Source organism: Parasteatoda tepidariorum, chromosome 3 (assembly GCF_982258835.1).
Source record: "Parasteatoda tepidariorum strain Cologne lab strain chromosome 3, Ptep-v5.0, whole genome shotgun sequence".
In the NCBI taxonomy this organism is placed as follows: domain Eukaryota; kingdom Metazoa; phylum Arthropoda; class Arachnida; order Araneae; family Theridiidae; genus Parasteatoda; species Parasteatoda tepidariorum.
Window position 1 is genome coordinate 41,391,730 of NC_141757.1, and position 19,600 is coordinate 41,411,329.

Here is a 19,600-nt window from a genome sequence, read left to right on the forward strand (position 1 = left end):
TTTAGGCCATTTATTAATTTTTTTAATACACAAAATTAAATAAGCAGTTACTAAGTTGTTGTGCAAGTTAAAGACATTTGCCTAAAAACTAAGTTTAATTTTTAACCAACGTGTTTCAACTTTTATCATTTTATTAAATCGCATGAGGACCTGTTTCACTAAATAACTTTTATACTAATGTTTTTAAAAGTCTTTAAGTTAAAACAACTGTTATTTTTTTATAAAAAGTATGTTTTATACAAAGTTTTTGCAAACTAACATAAATGTTTGAAAAATTGAACTAATTACGTTAAAAAGCTATTGAAATAATATATATTGTTTAAACAGGCTAGACAAAAGTATTTAAGAAATATTTTTTGAAATTTTTAATTCACTTTTGCCTTTGTATTTGTAAAAAAAATGATTAGTTTGTTTTCCTCATTATTTTCCAATATTTTCATTAGTATTAATATTTGGATGAAGTAGATCAGACAATATTGAAAATGATGTAAAAAACAAACGTTACTAGAAAGATAATTTTTTCAATTTAATTTCTAAACACTTATATAGATTTAAACGAACTACAAACTTTTCAAATATTTTAAGCAAAACTTTACTTTCACTTATTGAAAAAAATAATGCTTAACAATAATGCTTTGCACTGTGTAGAAAGCCTTTATTTTAATTGCATAGTGAAAGATACAATTGAATTCCTTAAGGTGTTTTTATTTAGGTTAGAAGAATCTAAACGTTAAAAGTTTTTTTTGTAAATACTCGCATAGTCAAATATCATGAACAAATACCTGTCATCAATATAATAAAAAAGTTGTTTAAATTATTGAGGTTTATTCTCATTGGAATCCACGATATTTTTCATATCTGTACTTCGAACTTTTTTTTTCTGCATTTGCATATAATTAAGACTTACACATCTCATTTCCTTATCTTTAAATATTCATTTGTTGAAAGTATTTTGAAAACTCTAAATTTACAATCTAATTTTTAGATCAAAGATTTGCAACATAGTCACGTAGTGCGCTTCATAGGAGCTATTGTGGATTTTCCACATTGTTACCTGGTTTCAGAGTATTTTCCTCGAGGGAGTCTTCAAGTAATTATGTTTGTCTAAATGTCCATGTGGTTGTCGTTTTTATAATTTTATGCATTTTGTGACTTCTCATGCTGAAGTTTCTACCGTTTTTTAATTATAAAATAAAATTAGCAAATTTTAATCAGAAGTAAAAACGATATCCTAAAACACTTGCAATTTCTATTAGATTTATTGCAGCATGGAGTAAAATTACCGTACTGTGTGGTACTGACATTTTAGATAAATGAAACCATTATTCTGGTAGTACAATTGATTAAATCATATGGCACTTAAGATAGAAATTTGGTAATTGTGCAATTCATATGGCAATGCCAGAAATTCCAGTTTTCAAAATTATAGTTCTGATTACCACATGCTTAGTATAAAATACAAAACTGAAAAGTAAATATTAACGAATAAATAGTATTTTATGCAATGCCCTAAGGAATCAATATTAATCACAAATAATAAAACTGTATTCTGCTGTTAATTTTATTAAAATCATTACTAAGCACCTTGCTAGAAATTAGCGAACTTTTTGCGTTCTCACACTGTTAGAATTTTCATTCTAAAATTCTGGTAAATTATGGTAATCCAATTATCCGTAAAGTTTACGGTAAGAAATTTTTTTTCATCTTAGCGGTTTTTAACCATTTACAACTAGCTAAGTTTCGAAACCTTAAAAACGAAATTTAACAAGACATAGGAGCTAAGCTTTTCTTTAGGTGATGGGTATTGGGGAATGAATAACACAAATTGGAGAATGCAGAACATTGGAAACTCTTTATGTATCGAAAATAATAGTGAAATATTGTGGTGTCAATGCTGTAACTTGAACCCCAGTTCTATCGATCATGGGACTGCCAGATTAGTTCTCTTGGCTATAATATTTACACAGTTGAAAGAAACTAGGCGTCTTCATAGGGGAGCTTAGTTTGTGTGTTAAAATTATAGTTGTTTAATCGTTTTAGGTGAAAACAGTTAACAAACTGTGTTTCCTCACAATTAACAGTTTGATTACCATTTTATGTATGGTAATTTAACTGTTTTGTTTGAATATGGCAAGATAACTATTAAATAAATTACTGTCCAATAATTTTTCCCGAGAAATTTCTAACGGTGTATAGAGCAAGAAACACAGAAAATTTTACCATATTCTGGTAGATTTGAAAATACTACTAGAATATGGTAAAAAAAAAATTCAGTTTTTTTCAGTTTTGCAATTGGACAGGGGAATGTTTTTGGAGATAAATCCAATTTATGTTTTGGATATTTTTCTGGCATATTGTTTCCATTAATATTTATATAAGAAAAAAATAGAAATCATGCTTTTTTTTCTTCCTTTCTCTAGGTAATTGTTTTCAGGTTTTTATTCCTTCTTACATTTCAAAACTACCTGTTGAAAAAAAAACAAATCTCATTGAAAATAAGCAAATATAAAGAATACAAAGGTGTACTCAATTTAATGATTATGCATAACATTTACACATTTATAAATTTATTGATATCAAAGACGCAATTACTTATTAAAAATTAAACAAATATTAAAAATTATAAATTTGAAACAGATAAAAATTGAATAAATATGATTTATGGGGTTTGTTTATTCTATAAAAAATTAGATATTTCATATAATTAATAAATAAATATTTGTTCTTTCCCCCATTTTTAGGATATTCTTGAAAATGATCAAATAACTTTAGATTGGATGTTCCGGTATTCACTGATGCATGATTTAGTGAAAGTAAGTTCAATTATATTCAAAAATTTTAATTTACACCATTATTAGTTTATTAATGTTACCTCATGAATAAAGTAGATGAAAATTTAATATACTTATTTGCTGTCTCTTTTAGTATTGTTCGAGCTTTTGCTCCAGGTTTGGGTCATATTTTAAAACCAAACTAATGTATTATGTAGATCTCAACATTAAAATCTTTTCTGTTTTCGATAAATTTCTTAGCTAAGAAATTTATAAGCCTACAAACAAGTCTTGATACATACTCCTTAAAACGCTATACATTTTTAGTAATGTTGCTTTCATAATATTCAGCTTCAAATTTAATAATTTAAATAATGCAGTATGCATTTTATTTCTCATTTTATTTTTAAATTCAAGCCGTTGTTTAATTATACAGAAATATTTTCTAACCTGATAAACTTAATAATAATAAATAATCAAAATTAAAAGTTTATGAGCATTTCAAAAAATACAACAATGTAGAGTGTAAAAGTGGTAGTTCATTTGGTAGTTTGGTAGAAAATATTTATAATACTTTGTATTTCTAATATTGAATCAATTAACAAGATTTCTTTAATAAGTTTACACATTTTATGTAAAAAAAAGCCTTTCCAACCATTTAGGACTTTTATTTATTCAATAAATTGTAGTTTATCTAATCTAGTTAGTTTGTATAATTGAAGTTAATTTATCAGTTTACAAAGATATTAAAATTTTTAGGGAATGGCGTATCTTCATAGCAGTGATGTCAGATCACATGGAAATTTGAAATCATCTAATTGTCTTGTTGACAGTAGATTTGCTTTGAAAATCACAGACTTTGGATTGCATAGTTTGCGTGCTTTGGATGACAATGAAATAATGAACACCTTTATGCTCTGGAAAAGTATGGATCTAATTTAATATATTTATATATAGAGAATATTAATTAATTGAACACTTCATACAATATTGCAATAAAAAACGAAATTAGTAATGAACGTTTTTCAAATAATATTCTTGAGTGTCCTATAACAATTGATACCATATATATATATATATATATATATATATATATATACCGAAGAGCCATTTACATCATGACCACCCTCCATCTATAACAATTGGCTCGCCCAGGTTTTCATGGTTTCCCGCCCAGGAACAATGCTTTCATGGGGCACATTAGGACTCATCATCCTCATAGAACAATCCCTGACTTCTGTAAGTTACTTGAACATAGTTGCAAACCAGGTTCATCCATTCATGGCAACAGTTTTTCCTGCAAGGGATGGTGTTTACCAACAGGATAATGCACCATGTCATAAGGGTCGAATCGTCATGGATTGGTTCGAGGAACATTCCAATGACTTTCAAGTCACGTCTTGGCCCCTAAATTCACCTGACCTTAATCCAATAGAGCATTTGCAGTCCTACTTTGAAAACCAAATTTGTGCTGCCACGCTACTCCCTCGTAATGAGAGGGAATTGCAGGACCAGTTTGTGAGCGCTTGGTACCAGATACCTTAGACTACCTATCAGCACCTTGTGGAATCAATGCCATGGCTGGTGCTGGCAGTTTTGAGGGCTAAAGGTGGTAAAGGTATATTATATATATATATATATATATATATATATATATATATATATATATATATATATATATATATATATATATGTATATATATATATATATATATATATATATATATATATATATATATATATATATTAAGATACTAGTATTTAACGCAGTTTAGTTGAAGTCAATAAAAAGTGATTAAACCGACTTTTTCACTTAAATTTGCATTAAAAAGGCATATGAGCTATCAGAGAAAATGGAATGCTCCCATACTTTATAAAAATTAAAAAAAAATAGAGGATTTAGATAACAAACTGTAAATTGCAAACAGCATACATTGAAAGTAGCATTACTATATATCTTTCCTTAATGCACTATAAAAGCGGTAACTTACTAAATTTCGATATTCTCGGCAAACTAATTATTCATCAAAAGCAATATTACTAAATGGGACATACATTTTGTCTCAGTAAGTAATCCATGACACTCGGATCAAAGCAATACAACGACTTTCTCTTAATCCTGAGTATATTGAGAATGAGGAAGTGATTCAAGACAAATTGCATTAGCGTGTCTATGAGTTTCCCATCAATTGATACCCTGTTAGTCGTTGTGTCCTTTGCCTAATTTCTCAAACAAACATAGAGAATTGTAACTTGCAGTTGGTTTGACACAGATTCCTCTATAGAGAAATGTCAAGGAAATTCAGTGTGTGCAATAATTAATAGTTCCAGTTCATATATCATATCGTTGGTGTAGTAATATTATATGTGGTATATAATATTACTCAATATTTGAAAATTTATTGTTTTTCTTTAAACATGCATATTGTATCGTCTTAAAGTCATGTGTTTTATTTATATCACTGTAAAAAAGACGATATCAAATTTTTTTTCAAAATAAAAAATTTGACTTTTCATTTTCTAATTATTTTAAGGAAAAATAAGACCTTAATAACTAATAAGTTTTCAGAAATAATATTTTTGCTTAAAAAGTAAAGATTTATGTTTACTATTTGGAAGTGACATTTAGGTGTATGAAAATATTTTAAGGAATTATAACGATTTTACAGAATTTTTTTCAGTTAACTTGTGCAAAGTTAGATTTTAAACAAATTTTATACTGTCCCTTGCGTCCCTTGTGTAACAATTATTTGTAAGATTGTTAACGATTGAATTATTAAAAAATTTTTAGCAAAAATATTGTCTTGTTATGAGTGCATTAAATAATGTATTTTGCCAAAAATTCACGTATTTCTTTATTTTTTCTATTAATGTTGAACACTGCTTACGTAGAACAAAAATTTATTCCTATGCTATTTATGTGTGGTAGGCTTATTGAAAAGAATTAATTGATAACTGCCGACGTCACATTGCACTACAAGAATAACAGCACTATGCCTAACAAATGAGGTTGGCATTTTGTAAGGATTCGGATTTTCAAATCAGCCTGCGGCACCTAATTTGCCTACCATACCATACCTAATTACCATTTCAAATTAGCCTACCATTCCTAATTTGCATTGGAGATAAAATTTATATATTTATCGGGTGACATTAAAGGCTCAATGGATAATTTCTGTTTAGTTTCATTTCTACATAATTTTTGCAATTTCGTATGATTTAACATATGAAATTCCTTTTAATTGTTATATGCTTCAAAATTAAACTAAAACTTTCTAACCTGAACTAAGAAACTTCATTTCAGTCTGAACACAAATAAATAAAATTAAACATTTAATGCTATTCTGAAATATCTGAGAGTCACAATAGGATAACGTGCCATGACTAAAAGGAAAATGAGAAAAAGGAATTTCCTTGGAGTATGATGAGAACTAGAATAGTATAAACTTCACAAGAAATTTCCAAAATTTCAGATAACAAAAGGGGTTGGGCTTTTAGTTTCTGAGCACATCTTAAGCTCAAAATCTCAATAAAATGCAATCTAATTTTTTTAATTCCTGTAGAGTTTATAAAAAATTATTTTATTAAAATTAGTTTTATTAATGTTAGCTTTTATTTAGTTTTATTAATTTTAGCTTTTCTTTAAATTTACTTATCAAGACAAATATATCTAAAATTTAAGTGCAAAATTATATATTTTTATATTGAATAGATAGTTAAGAGTGAATCCATATTTCAACACGCTCGAAATTAACGAGAAAAAAAAATTAAATTGAAAAAAAGATAAAATTGATCGTTCGTTCAAAGTTTTTTAAGAACACTTTTTGAGTACTTGAGAAGAGTTAATTATTTTTTTAATATATGATTAAATAACTGCATTTTGATTTTTCTTCAAAAATTTTATTCGTTTTTAGGTCTTCTTAGTTCAAAAAACTGTTTTTCTTACATGTAACTAAATTCTGCAAATGTGATGCCTTCTATCTTTTATACGTTTTAAATTAATTTAATGAATTATTTTAAATATCTGTTCTAAAAATGCCGAATATTTCATTAAAGAAAACTAAAAAGTTAATATTAAAAAACGAAAAAAGTTAATAAAAGAAAACGTGTTCAAAAGTTATGACGAATTAAAAAAATTAAAAAAAGTTAATACGAATATTAAAAACTAAAAAAGAGGTGAATTAAAAAGGTTAAAAAATAAAAATGTTAAAAAATAAAAAAGTTAATAAATATGAAAAAAAAATAATAATACCGAGCTTTTTAAATTTAATGTTTAACAATTGATTTTAAGTATGAAATCTGAAAAGTCAAACTTTAATGTAATATTTAATGAAAGTTTACCGATGTGCATTTTATTTTAATTTAAAAGTCATTGCTTGAGAATTTGTCGCATTTAGTATTGTATTAAGTGTCCCATTGAGGAAAAAAACAATTCTATTGATTCCAGCTTCATGTTAGTGTCAAGTTTACGAATTAATGTCTCGCAGATTGCACTAAAATTTTATTTATACTGCCAGCAATGTCCAAATAAATTCATTAAATATATCGTTTCTATTCAACAAATGACGTTTTTCATGCTTCTTCTAAATCATTGCTTTTCTGTAACACACCATAAATTGAGATTCTTTTTCAAACATTTGACAGGAGGAAAAAAAACTGCAACGACTGGCAGTACATTAGTTCTGAGGTATTACTGACAAAATAAATACATGTTGCTATGAATAAAATGCATAAACGATTTACTATATAAAAGAGCATAATCGATGGTTGTACTTTTTTCCCTTCCCTATAGGAAAACTGTGGACGGCGCCCGAAATCTTACGCATGCCCAGTCCTACACCTGAAGGAACTCCGAAAGGGGACGTCTACTCATTTGCTATCATTGCCCACGAAATTGTTATTCGAAAAGGGTGCTTCTACCAGGGAAGTTTGCAACTAACACCTAAAGGTAAACAAAAGGGGTTTTTTGTAGGGGAAGAATTACCATGAATTTCAATGGCAACGTATGGAAAGGATATGGTTTATGATGCCAATTTCTAAAATAGTTTTTAAGTTTTTCATGAAGTTTTAAATCAAGTGAGCACATTTCTTGGTGGGGGTTCCCTTTGCACCACGTGCGATATGGCTGTTGCGAGAACACCGGTGACTTATGAACGGACACCTTTGCATCGCGTACAGTTATGTTTGTTGGACTGTCCACACTGTCAAAATATGATAGAAACTGTAAGAAAACAGAGTAAGTTCTGAGTTTTTATAGTATTCCAAATACTAATTTTGCTAATGAATTTTCACAGGTACTTATAGTTTGTTTACGGTATACTCAGAAATTAATTACTTACGTTTACATATTTCACTAACAAAATTTAGCGTTTTAGTTGCCGAGTGAAAGTGAAAAAAATTTAATCTCATATTAAAATTAATTCATTACTAAGTTCAGTCTATTATTTCCTGAATTAAGATATTGTATACTTTTTAAATTTTTATCATAATATTTATGAGAAATTTCTTTATTATTTGTGTTTAGGCAAAAAATGTATTGTATCCGATATTTTTGTAAAAAGAAAATATCTAGCACAATCTTTTAAAGTATAAAAAAGTTAGCATTACACATCTTAAAAAACAAGTAGAACAAATGAAAAGAGAAAATATGAAACTGTATTCTATTCTGTACAAAATAAGATTAATGAAATATAAACAGAAATTTCAATAATATCAGCCATAATAGAAGTTTAAAGCAAAAATAATTACGAAAATATTTATTGTTGTTTTGTTACAATTTGCGTTTCATTTAAAACACGAACAAGTTTGCAGGAATAAATATTATATTTGACATTAAACTAAAATTTAATAATCTATATTTAGAATTTCGATATAATATTTTGCTCCAGATCATATAATTTCATATAAATTATTATATTATAATTCAGATAAATACGCAGAAAAAGAAATAATTTTATTATTCTCTGAAAGTATTGCAGTTCATGTGACATCCTTTAGTGGTGTTTTTATTTTAAATTATATTTTTTGCATGATAAAAAACACCTAAAAATAAAAATGTAGAGTTTTTTTTTAAAAAAAATATTGTGTTTGTTGCAGTTGAATTCCAAAAATGTTATCGTAAATATTTTTATACTATTTATCATTAATTGTAATGAAATCTGTTAATATTCTCAGAATGATCTGCAGCTACAATAAGTTTTAATGCATCTGATGTGCGGATATTAACATTAACTGATAATTCTGATTTTAATTTTATAAGAAAAATATTAATAATTAATTAATAAAAAGCATAATGTAGAGATTAATATTAAGTTAATATTTTTTCTGTTTTTCAAACAAAATCATTAATTACTGTAATTAAATTGGTAGCAATATAGCCCCTCCGTATTTTTTATTCTAATTTTAATCAGGTACAATGAGCAAAAAAAAATTGATCGACCTGATTAATTTTGGTTTTAATGAAAAGTTTTTCACTTACTAAATAGCTATCTAAACCAATTTAATATGTTAATTAAAAAAAATATGCGAATTAGTTAATACTAACTATTGATTACTTAACGATCGTTCTCTGAAAATAAAATCATCAGCTTTTTCCTACGAATTCGGATTCTTTACAATCAAAATATGGGGATTAGCCGCAGTATAGAGAAATTGTTTGTAATAATTTTGGTAGGACAGCGGTCAAAAGTTTGGGCCCCCTTAATGTTTATTTCAATTTTTGTGTAATTTGCCATATCTCGAGAACTTTTATAGCGTATAATTATAAATGTAAAATTATTTTTTATGATTACTTATAATTTTTTGAAATTATATTATTAATGGCTGAAAACATTTTTTATTGTAACTAACTATTAATAATTATTAACTTGGAATAATTCTTCAGTTGTATTTTATTTTTTAACTCAAGAATTATTCAATCTATTCCGTTTACATTTTGATTTCATATATGCATTAATTTATAACTTATCCATTCAAACCACAATAAATAATTGATAATTATTCGTTCATAATCTTACCATTATTCTAACCATTGTTCGATACCATTATTCCCGTGTTAATTATACTTCTGAAATTTTCATAAACGAGTATTTTTTGTTAAAACTTTCCTTCCGATTCAATTAAAATTTTCCCCCTGTCTTAACTAAATAATTCGGTCCGTACTTTCCAGATTACCACTATCCACCCTATTTTGACAGCTAAAAATCAAAATCTGTCTAAAAAAAGCTTTCTTAATTCTTAGGTGGTACGTCCTCTGCGTCAGCAACTTAACAAATTCAGTAAAAAAAACAAAGAATTATATATAATATAATATATTTGTATATAATATATATATATATATATATATATATATATATATATATATATATATATATATATATATATATATATATATATATATATATATATATATATATATATATATATATATATATATATATATATATATATAATAATTATATATAATATAATATAATACAATAATTTAATATATTTGAGGTCAGTCAGTTAAATTGTTAGGACTGGCTCGTTGTACTTGAAATTTAGATAATTAAGAAAAACGTTTTTCTAGCTTACCTTGAATTCATTTTTCTTTTGTATTCACTGCACAAAAAAAAAAATATGAAACAAATTAAAGTGCTTGACATAAATTATATTTATTTATTCATTCGGTTCAATCAGATTTTTAAGATAACTTAATCTCTATGAAAAAGTCAAAAGCGATGATGAGGAAGAAATGCATGCGAAAGCGATTCGTAAGCTGCCGGTAGAATTCTAAGCAAAAACTTTCGTAATAGTATTTCGCCCCTCTAACTACTATAGTTGTACACCCCCGTTCCAGGAAAAGTTGGTTCCCCCATTTCAGGATGTCTGTATGATTTGATTATATACGTCGCTTCAATTTTAATTTTTATCCATCGTTGAACAGCCGACACAAATTTAAGTTTATGACAACCAGTGTACAACTCAGTAGCCCCAAATCCAGAAGACAAGGAAACTCCTGGATCAGTTCCCCTAGAGGTATTGATTTGTTATAAGAAATCGGAGGACTTAGTGACCACGACAGATTTAACGTGACTAGTAACCATTTAATACACAGGGATACCTAGACCGGCTGGATTCAAAATCCCGTTCTCACGAACACAAGTCCAACGCCCTGCAGGTCGTTTTTATTTTGCTTTATAACCGTAGTTGAACAGCCGACCCATTTTTGGGTTTACGATTACTAATGTGAAATTCCGTAACCTTGCAATTTTGTACAAAATCCAGAAGAAAAGGGAACTCCTGGATAAAGTGTTGGAAGACATTTGCCTTTGTGGAGAACTATTTGATGGAACTAACCTGCATTTTTGCACACGGAGAGGAAAAGCACAAAATCTTCCCACGATTAGCTGGATGGTAAGGGGGCTCTAACCCATGATCCGTCTACCATTCAGGATATTCTATGTCAGCACTGTGATTGGTGGAAGCCGGGTGCGTAATTCGTATCGATTAACCATTGTTGGGATTCGATCCCGGTTCACCTCATTGGATGGCGAACACCCTATCCCCTGAGCCCCCACGACTTGTGTCGTCTCTAGTTTATTTATTTTTTAACCATCATTGAAAAGCTGGCCTATTTTTTGGGGTTTATGACTACTAATGTTAAACTCCATAAACTTGTAATTTTTAACCTAATTCAGAAGATAAGGGAAGTCTTGGACCAATTATTGGGAGAAATTTGCCTTCGTGGCTATTATGCTATTCGACCTTAATACTATTGTATTGGTTAGTGGGAAAGCGTGCTTAAAAAGCTTTATATAGTGGCTGCCGCAATGACACATTTTGACATACAACCCATTCGCTAGAAAGTTTTTCAGTGCAACGAAAACAACAAAATATGAAATTATATTTACCGATCATCGTGTCTGAGCTATTGAGATCATATTTCTTAAATTCCAACTTTTTGTTCCTCAAAAACTGAAAATTCGTATGTGATAATGTGTTATTGTGACGGCCATAATGCAAAGTTCTCTAACTCTCTCTGTCTCGGGTGTATAACTATGATAGATAGAGTATCCTATTATGTCCTGGAGGTCCTTAGTTCGAATGATGCCGGCTGCCAACGAACATCTTTTGCACACATTACTCTCTCTCTACTTAACTTGAGCCTTTTGCTGAGTGTATGCTATTTTATTTTTTAAGAGATGGGGTTTTAAAATTCTTCTATGATTTGTTTTGGAGCTAATTTCGCGTATTTTCTCAATTTTTAGAAACTTTTTGTTACGCTGTTGCATTAGAATGGTTAAATTACATCTTTAAGATTATTTTTTCGAAATAACATTGAAGAAAAAACTCAGAATTGCATACGATTGTTCGTAGTTTTTGCATCATTACACGTTTTCAAATTTTGACTGTGAAGGAATAATTTGTCATCAAATAAATGAGAAAGAATTTAAGAATTAAGATTTTAAGGATTTGAAGCTCACATTACATGTGCATATGTTCATAAAGTATTTTAGCAAATATCTTTAGTTAAAGCATGTAGCGATTAATACAACACATATCTTTCTAATCTTTATATTTACACAATAGCAAGTATTAAAATAGTTTTTTCTTAAAAAAAACTATTAAATCGATTTTAAAATGTTCAATTTTCTTAATGGCTTAAGTAGAAGCATTGTTATTTTCTTAATTTATATAAATTTAAAATAAATTTTTGGTGATCCCAATTAATTTTTCAAAATTTATTTAATAAGGGAAAATTGTTAAAATTATACAAATCCATTTGCATTTTAAATGTTCTGCTATTGTTGGAAGACAAACGTTAAGCTTTAGAATCGCTAATATTTTTAGCGTCTAGACATTTGAAACTTCGAAAGTTTTTTATCAGGATTATATGAAGTTGCACGTTATATTTACTGATTGCCAAATAGTTTTTACCTAAATTTAATGATATTTATATTCTCATTTGCTCAATATGAGTTTTTTTTTTACATGCTTTAATTATTAACGAATGATACTAACATAAACATGATATTCTAGTCATAAAATCCACATAATTTAAAAATATAAGTAATTAAATCTTAGCTACTGCGTACATACCGTTTAAAAAATCTTCCGCGGTTGACAATTTGTAAAGTAATATTATTAATGCGTATAATTTTTAGCTGTATTTGTATGATTTCCGATTTTAATGACTTAGAATCTATTATTCTAACTGCTGTTTTCTTAAAGTCTTCACAAACACTGAAATCTATTTTTGGGAATTAAAAAGGTAATATTTGGCTTTAAGATGTCTTTTATTCATTGTCTTGCATTTGACTTTCAGCAAACGAGTCGTTTAATTCTATTTTCTAAAAGCTCTGAGTTAAATGATACCTGATGCAAAATCATTACGTATACGTCTAGAACAGAAACTACCAACTAATAAATCAACCCATTATTTTATATCTTACAGCAAAATTAAAAGAAAGTAATAGAAAATTTATTTTTGATCGTATATGCAACTTATTAAAAGTTATTATTATGCACGGAGAGAAAAATGTATGATCAGAACTACCAGAATGGAAAAACATTAAGCGTGCTTTTGGCTCAAAGCGAAATTCAAGAAGTACATTTTACAGAAGTGCTTTGGTAATGATTCTGATAAAATGTGGTTTTATAATGCCTTATAAAATTTTGCAAGGGTGCAAAATTAGATAATTTAACACGATACCATAAAACCTGGAATAAAAACTATTTATCTGGTTAAATTTACTGTTCAATTTTGCATTTCTTACCAAATATGTGGCAATAAGAAATATATTTTTGAAAATCAAAATTTCCGGAAAACCGTTACACCATATAAGCGAGGGAGTTACCAAATTATTGGTTTAAATTATATTTTTGTTCTATTAACCGGAATTATTTTTTTCTCCTTTATTTTACGGGAAATGTCATTACCATACAGCACGATTACTTAACTAGACTACTTTTCTCCCAGTAAGTAATGAATATTCGGTTTCATATAATTATTTGCTTTTCAAAAAACTTGAAACAAACATTTAAAAAAAATAACAAAATGATCCGGGTTTTTTCTTTGTTGTTTAACTGTTGTTTATTCAGGAATTTTAAGCGTATCCCCTTCCTAAAATTTTAGAATAAAAATTCAACTTTCGCATATTTATATCATGTTTAAGTATGTAATACATACATAAATCAAAATCTATAAATTCTTTATTAAATGTTTCAAAATATGATCCCCAAAAGTATTCGATTAGTTTTGTTTCAAATACTCGAAATAATTAAAAAAAAGAGATAAATTACTAATTAAAAAATCCTTTCAACCTTTAAAAAATATTTTTAAAATGCAAACTTTCTCAACCAAAGGTAGTACGATTAACTTTTTCTTTAAAACGCATAATTTAGGATCAATTAGCGTAATTTTAAAATCAAAACTTTCCAAATCAAAGACTTTCGCCATTCAATGATTAGGTAATGATATGCTATTAATTAGAAAAGCTCTTTAGTGAAACTTTTTTCTCATTTTTTTAAAAATTATCTTTTCTATCGTTAACAATGTAGGTCATTTATCTAGTGAAGCAAATGAGGCTCTTTCAATATACTTATTTTTTCAATTAAATTCTCGTCAATCTTTTTAAGATTCAAGTCCGTTAGATTGATTTTTAATTGGTGTATTCAAGAAAGATTGGATTGTTAAAGGTCACAAACAATTATTTATCTATAAATAAAAACAATTTTAAAAAATTCTGTAAGATATTTTAAAAACCTGGAACAAAACGAGATAACTATTAGGATAAATACTAAAGTTTCGATCAATATTCATTAAAGAGGGGCAACATAATTTTAAATACTTAAGTAAATATTTTATTTATTATAAACAAATAAATATGGGCAAAAAACGTATCGTTTTGTGCGGGCATAATTAACAGTGTATTGACATAACTTTCCATCGGGACTGATTATTAGGTGGGTAGGAATAAATAAATATTATAGGTTCAAATTGCTTTAGCGCTGAAAAGTTGTAAATATAATCTGATACCATACTAAAAACTTGAGTAGTGTGAAGGTGGAATACGATGTGAACCACCTTCATTATATGAGTTATGGGTCGTTCTGGTCTAACAAAACAGACAACGGAATACACAATGAAAATTTGGTAAACTTCTTTCTGTTTGTTTAAGCGTTGCGCAAATCTGAAAAAAAAAACTAAACTATTAATCAGAAATGTGGCTTATTTTACATAAATATATACATACATGCATAATTTTTCATGTCATTTTAAAGAGTGCATTGTTGCATGGAAGAATACAAAATTTGTGCAAAATTGATGGAATAGCTCCTGAGAAATCGAATTTTAGAAATACGACTTTTTCAAAATATGACTTCTCGGAAATAATTGAACCGATTTCGCACAAATTTTGTATTTTGTCCTTTAAAATTACATTCTTTAAATTGATGCAAGAAATTTTATACTTAGCAATCCAAAAGTTTTTCAACTATTTTTAAATGAAACAATAAAAAAATAATACAATGTATTTTTTGCATGGAATTGTGAGCAGAGAGAGAGATAATCTCTCTGTGTATATATATATAATATATATATATAGTTTATTGTTTCATTCTTGAAACATATTTTAATAAGTAAACACTGAAAACAAAATTATATCAGTGTAATTTGTATACATGAACACGCTCTCTTAACTCTGAATAAATATCGAACAATTTATTTTTGGTTCAATTATTTAAGCAGAAAACATCATGAAACGCTCATTATTTTAAGGTTATTTTGGTGTATGTAAAAAAAATACTTTTATACGAAAATAATTGTGGAAATACTGGAAATTGTTTAAAAAGTGCTGCGCTTTGGTCCAATATAAATATATGATATTTTTGTTTCATCCAAAAGAAATTTTCGTTGCAATCTCGAGTTTGAAAAAAAAATTAAAACAATCAAACAAAAGTTGAAAAAAATCACGAAAATACAGAATAAAACACAAAAAGTAAGATGTCGTAGAAAATATAGATTGAAGACTGCAAAAAGAAAATTACTATGTGCTGTTGCACAAAACAATTTTGCCATGTAGGTTAAACGATACCTTCCAGCTTGCATAGATTAACTTTAAGAATTGCTCACCTTACTCACTTTCTCATATAAGAGATAAGTTTACAAATTGAGGTAAACGGGGATCAGAAAGTAAGAAAAACTCTGTTAATAGTAACAAATTTAATGTAAATTTCATTTCCAATAAAGAAAAAGACTTTAAAGATTATAAAATAATTACAAGATTATAAAATAATTACAAGAATAGCTTATAATATAAGACTGATGAAAGATTTTGCTTTTTCTTTTAAGAATAATGATCTTTATAAGCTTCAAAATCTCATTATTAACTTTTCTTTCATTAATTACACCTCAATTTTTTTGCTTTGACCTTGTGAAAAAGAGTAAGAATAAAATTTCACCAAATAAAATGATAAATTTAAATTATGTCCATGTTGTTATTAACTTTCAAAACCCTATTGACGGTAAGTTTAAATTCAATAATATTTTTGAAAATTTAAATTGTTTTTTTTCGTTAAAAGATTTTTACATATTTAAAAGCTATAAATATAATAAAACTCTTTTTGGAACAATTTTTAATTATTATGATACCAGCAAAATTTTAGGGAAAATTAATATATCCGATTATGAATGTCACTGTGAATAAGAGAAATATTCTGAATTTGTTAATAGACATCGAAATTTAAATATTATAAAAAAACTTATTACTGAGAAATTTAATGTTTAAAAGAGCATAATATTCAGATCCATTTACCATACATCAATTAATAAAATTCTAAATACCTTCTTGATGATCACTATAATTTTTGTTTAAAGATATCAAATATATTTTGTTTACCCTTCGGTATGTTATCAGAAAAGAAATGGATATTTATTATTGCTGAGAAAACTTTATTTTTAATAATAAAAAAATTTAAATAACTGTAATAATTCAACAATTTTTTTCCAAAATTTATCAATCAATTAAGCAACTTCAAAAATATTTTGTAATTACCCCATAGACAAAGGTAACATTAACTATGCAATCTTCTGTAAAGAACTCTATGCTGAAATTTCAGGTAAAAATTAAATAATAGTAAAAATATTAAGATTTGTTAATTGAAATAATATTATCATTAAAAATTTTCGTTTTATGCAAAGGATTAAAAGTTGAAACTAATAATATACAATTGTCATACCTATTAATTTGTCAAAAATTTCATGAAACTCTTATTATATTTTGAAACAATCACTTGAGGACCTAGTTCTTACCTAACAAAATCTGGCACCATTGTCTGTAACTACTTAAACAGAATTATTAACAATAATATTAAGGAAGGTTTTTCTAGGATTATCACAAATTTTCAACCTGTATTAGAATTTATTAAACCAAATAAAACTAATTCTATTGCAATTTTTAATTTCCAGGATCTTTTCAATAGTATTCCCCTTTCTACACTAAAAGATGTTCTTTTACGTATTTACCATGATTATAAAAAATATTTACAATTGCGATTTTAATTATTGAGGGTTCGAATTTATTTTTGTCTTTTTAATAATTATCTTTATAATTAAAAACATATTTTTCTTTCTAATAGAAGGAATATCACGAGGATATAATTTTTCATCACTATTAACTAACTTATTTTTACACTATTTTGAAAAAAAATTTATTTTTCATATAAAATTTGCTTCTAGGTTTATTGGTGATTTAATTATATTTATCTTTCAAAATTATACAATTTTGTCAGATAATATTTACTCTGAGGAATTAATCTTGATTCGTAATCATGGTAATATTATTAATTTCTGCATTAAAAAAATTATTTTTCATTAAAAGTAAATAATTTCCCTAAAATGATTTATACAAAAAATTTTATAATTAAAATACTACCTTATTCATTATGAACTTTGAATTATCCAGTATACTTAGTATTATTACCTAGCACACATCCAGACCAGGCTAATCAAAGGTAACTGACAAATCCAACTCGCTTTTGTACTTCAGTAAGAAAGCGCAATGAAAAGATAACCATCTCTAGATACGTTGTTATTTTAATATTGTGTTACCTGGCAAATTTGTTAAGAAAGTATTTAAAATTGCGGGAAAATTTATCGAATTTCGTTCCGGTTTTTTGGTTTTCCGGATAACGGGTTCTATACTGTATATATATATATATATATATATATATATATATATATATATATATATATATATATATATATATATATATATATATATATATATATATATATATATATATATATATATATATATATATATATATATATATATATATATATATATATATATATATATATATATATATATATATATATATATATATATATATATATATATATATAATATATATATATATATAATATATATATATATATAATATATATATATATATATATATATAATATATATATATATATATATATATATATATATATATAATATATATATATATATATATATATATATATATATATATATATATATATATATATATATATATATATATATATATAATATATATATATATATATATATATATATATATATATAATATATATATATATATATATATATATATATATATATATATATAATATATATATATATATATATATATATATATATATATATATATATATATATATATATATATATATATATATATATATATATATATATATATATATATATATATATATATATATATATATATATATATATATATATATATATATATATATATATATATATATATATATATATATATATATATATATGATACATAATGTGACATTTAGGAATAACACATAATTTAAACTGCAAAATTTGACGAAACAAAAATCTATTTGTTAATACTTCATTCTACGAAAAAGGGAAGTTTCTTTTGTTTAAATTTCACTAGTCTGTAGATTTAAGCAGAAGGTAAATTGACCTAGTTTGTACTCGTTTCTTGCAATAGAAAATAACCCTGATATTTAAGTTTCCTTTTTTTCCTTTTAAGACGTTTTAAACATCAGCAATTTTACGACTTCTGAAGGCCATTTTCTTACCAGCTAGAAAATAGAACCTGAAATTATTTAATACTTTAGCATATTACTTCAATAACAAAAATTTCAACGCTCTCAGAAAAAAGATAGTGATCGTTAGTTTTAAGAATAAATTATTTAGTATTTATTCTGAAATATATGTAAAATTTAATGCAAAATCGTGAAAATTAAATTAAAATATTAGAAAGGGAATAGTGGAATTTCTTATATGCAGTAAGCTTCTTTGTCACTTCTTTCTTTAGCTCATACCTAGAATGCAATTAGCTATTTCAAGCGTAATGCATTACTTTTTAAGATCAAAAATGAATTAAAATGTGCTCTTTCTAAGCCTGTATCTTTAAATTAATTCATTTTTTGTCTCTTTAGGAAAAGTAATATTTTTCTAATAATGAACTAATTATTTTCGTATAGATTTTGTCTTCTTTTATAAAATTAAAAACATGTTTTTTGATGAAGTTAATTATTCTTTTGTAATTTATCATATAATTTATCTACATCAAATTCTATACTATTTACAATTATTTTGTTCAAAAATTATTCCTAACTTGCTGGTAGAAGTTCTTATATATTGTAAAGGAAACAAAATCTTATGTCTCTTAATTTCAGATTACTTTGTGAGGATTAAGAAAATACTTCACGGACAAAATATACTTTAAAATTAAATTTTGAAAATGATTCTAATTAAGAAAATTTACTTAGCAAGGTATTCAAACCAAACAACTAATAACAACAA

General features: G+C 26.0%; 1 protein-coding gene across 2 annotated transcripts in view; it reads left to right on the forward strand.

Moving 5' to 3' along the window:
* Positions 1-19,600, forward strand: part of LOC107448012 (atrial natriuretic peptide receptor 1) — a 573,894-nt gene that overhangs the window by 471,700 nt on the left and 82,594 nt on the right. For both annotated transcript variants that reach the window (XM_087159148.1, XM_087159149.1), the window contains exons 11-14: positions 986-1,090; positions 2,742-2,813; positions 3,531-3,696; positions 7,564-7,719. In XM_087159148.1, coding sequence (XP_087015274.1) covers positions 986-1,090; positions 2,742-2,813; positions 3,531-3,696; positions 7,564-7,719 — 499 coding nt within the window. The remainder of the gene's footprint in view (positions 1-985; positions 1,091-2,741; positions 2,814-3,530; positions 3,697-7,563; positions 7,720-19,600) is intronic.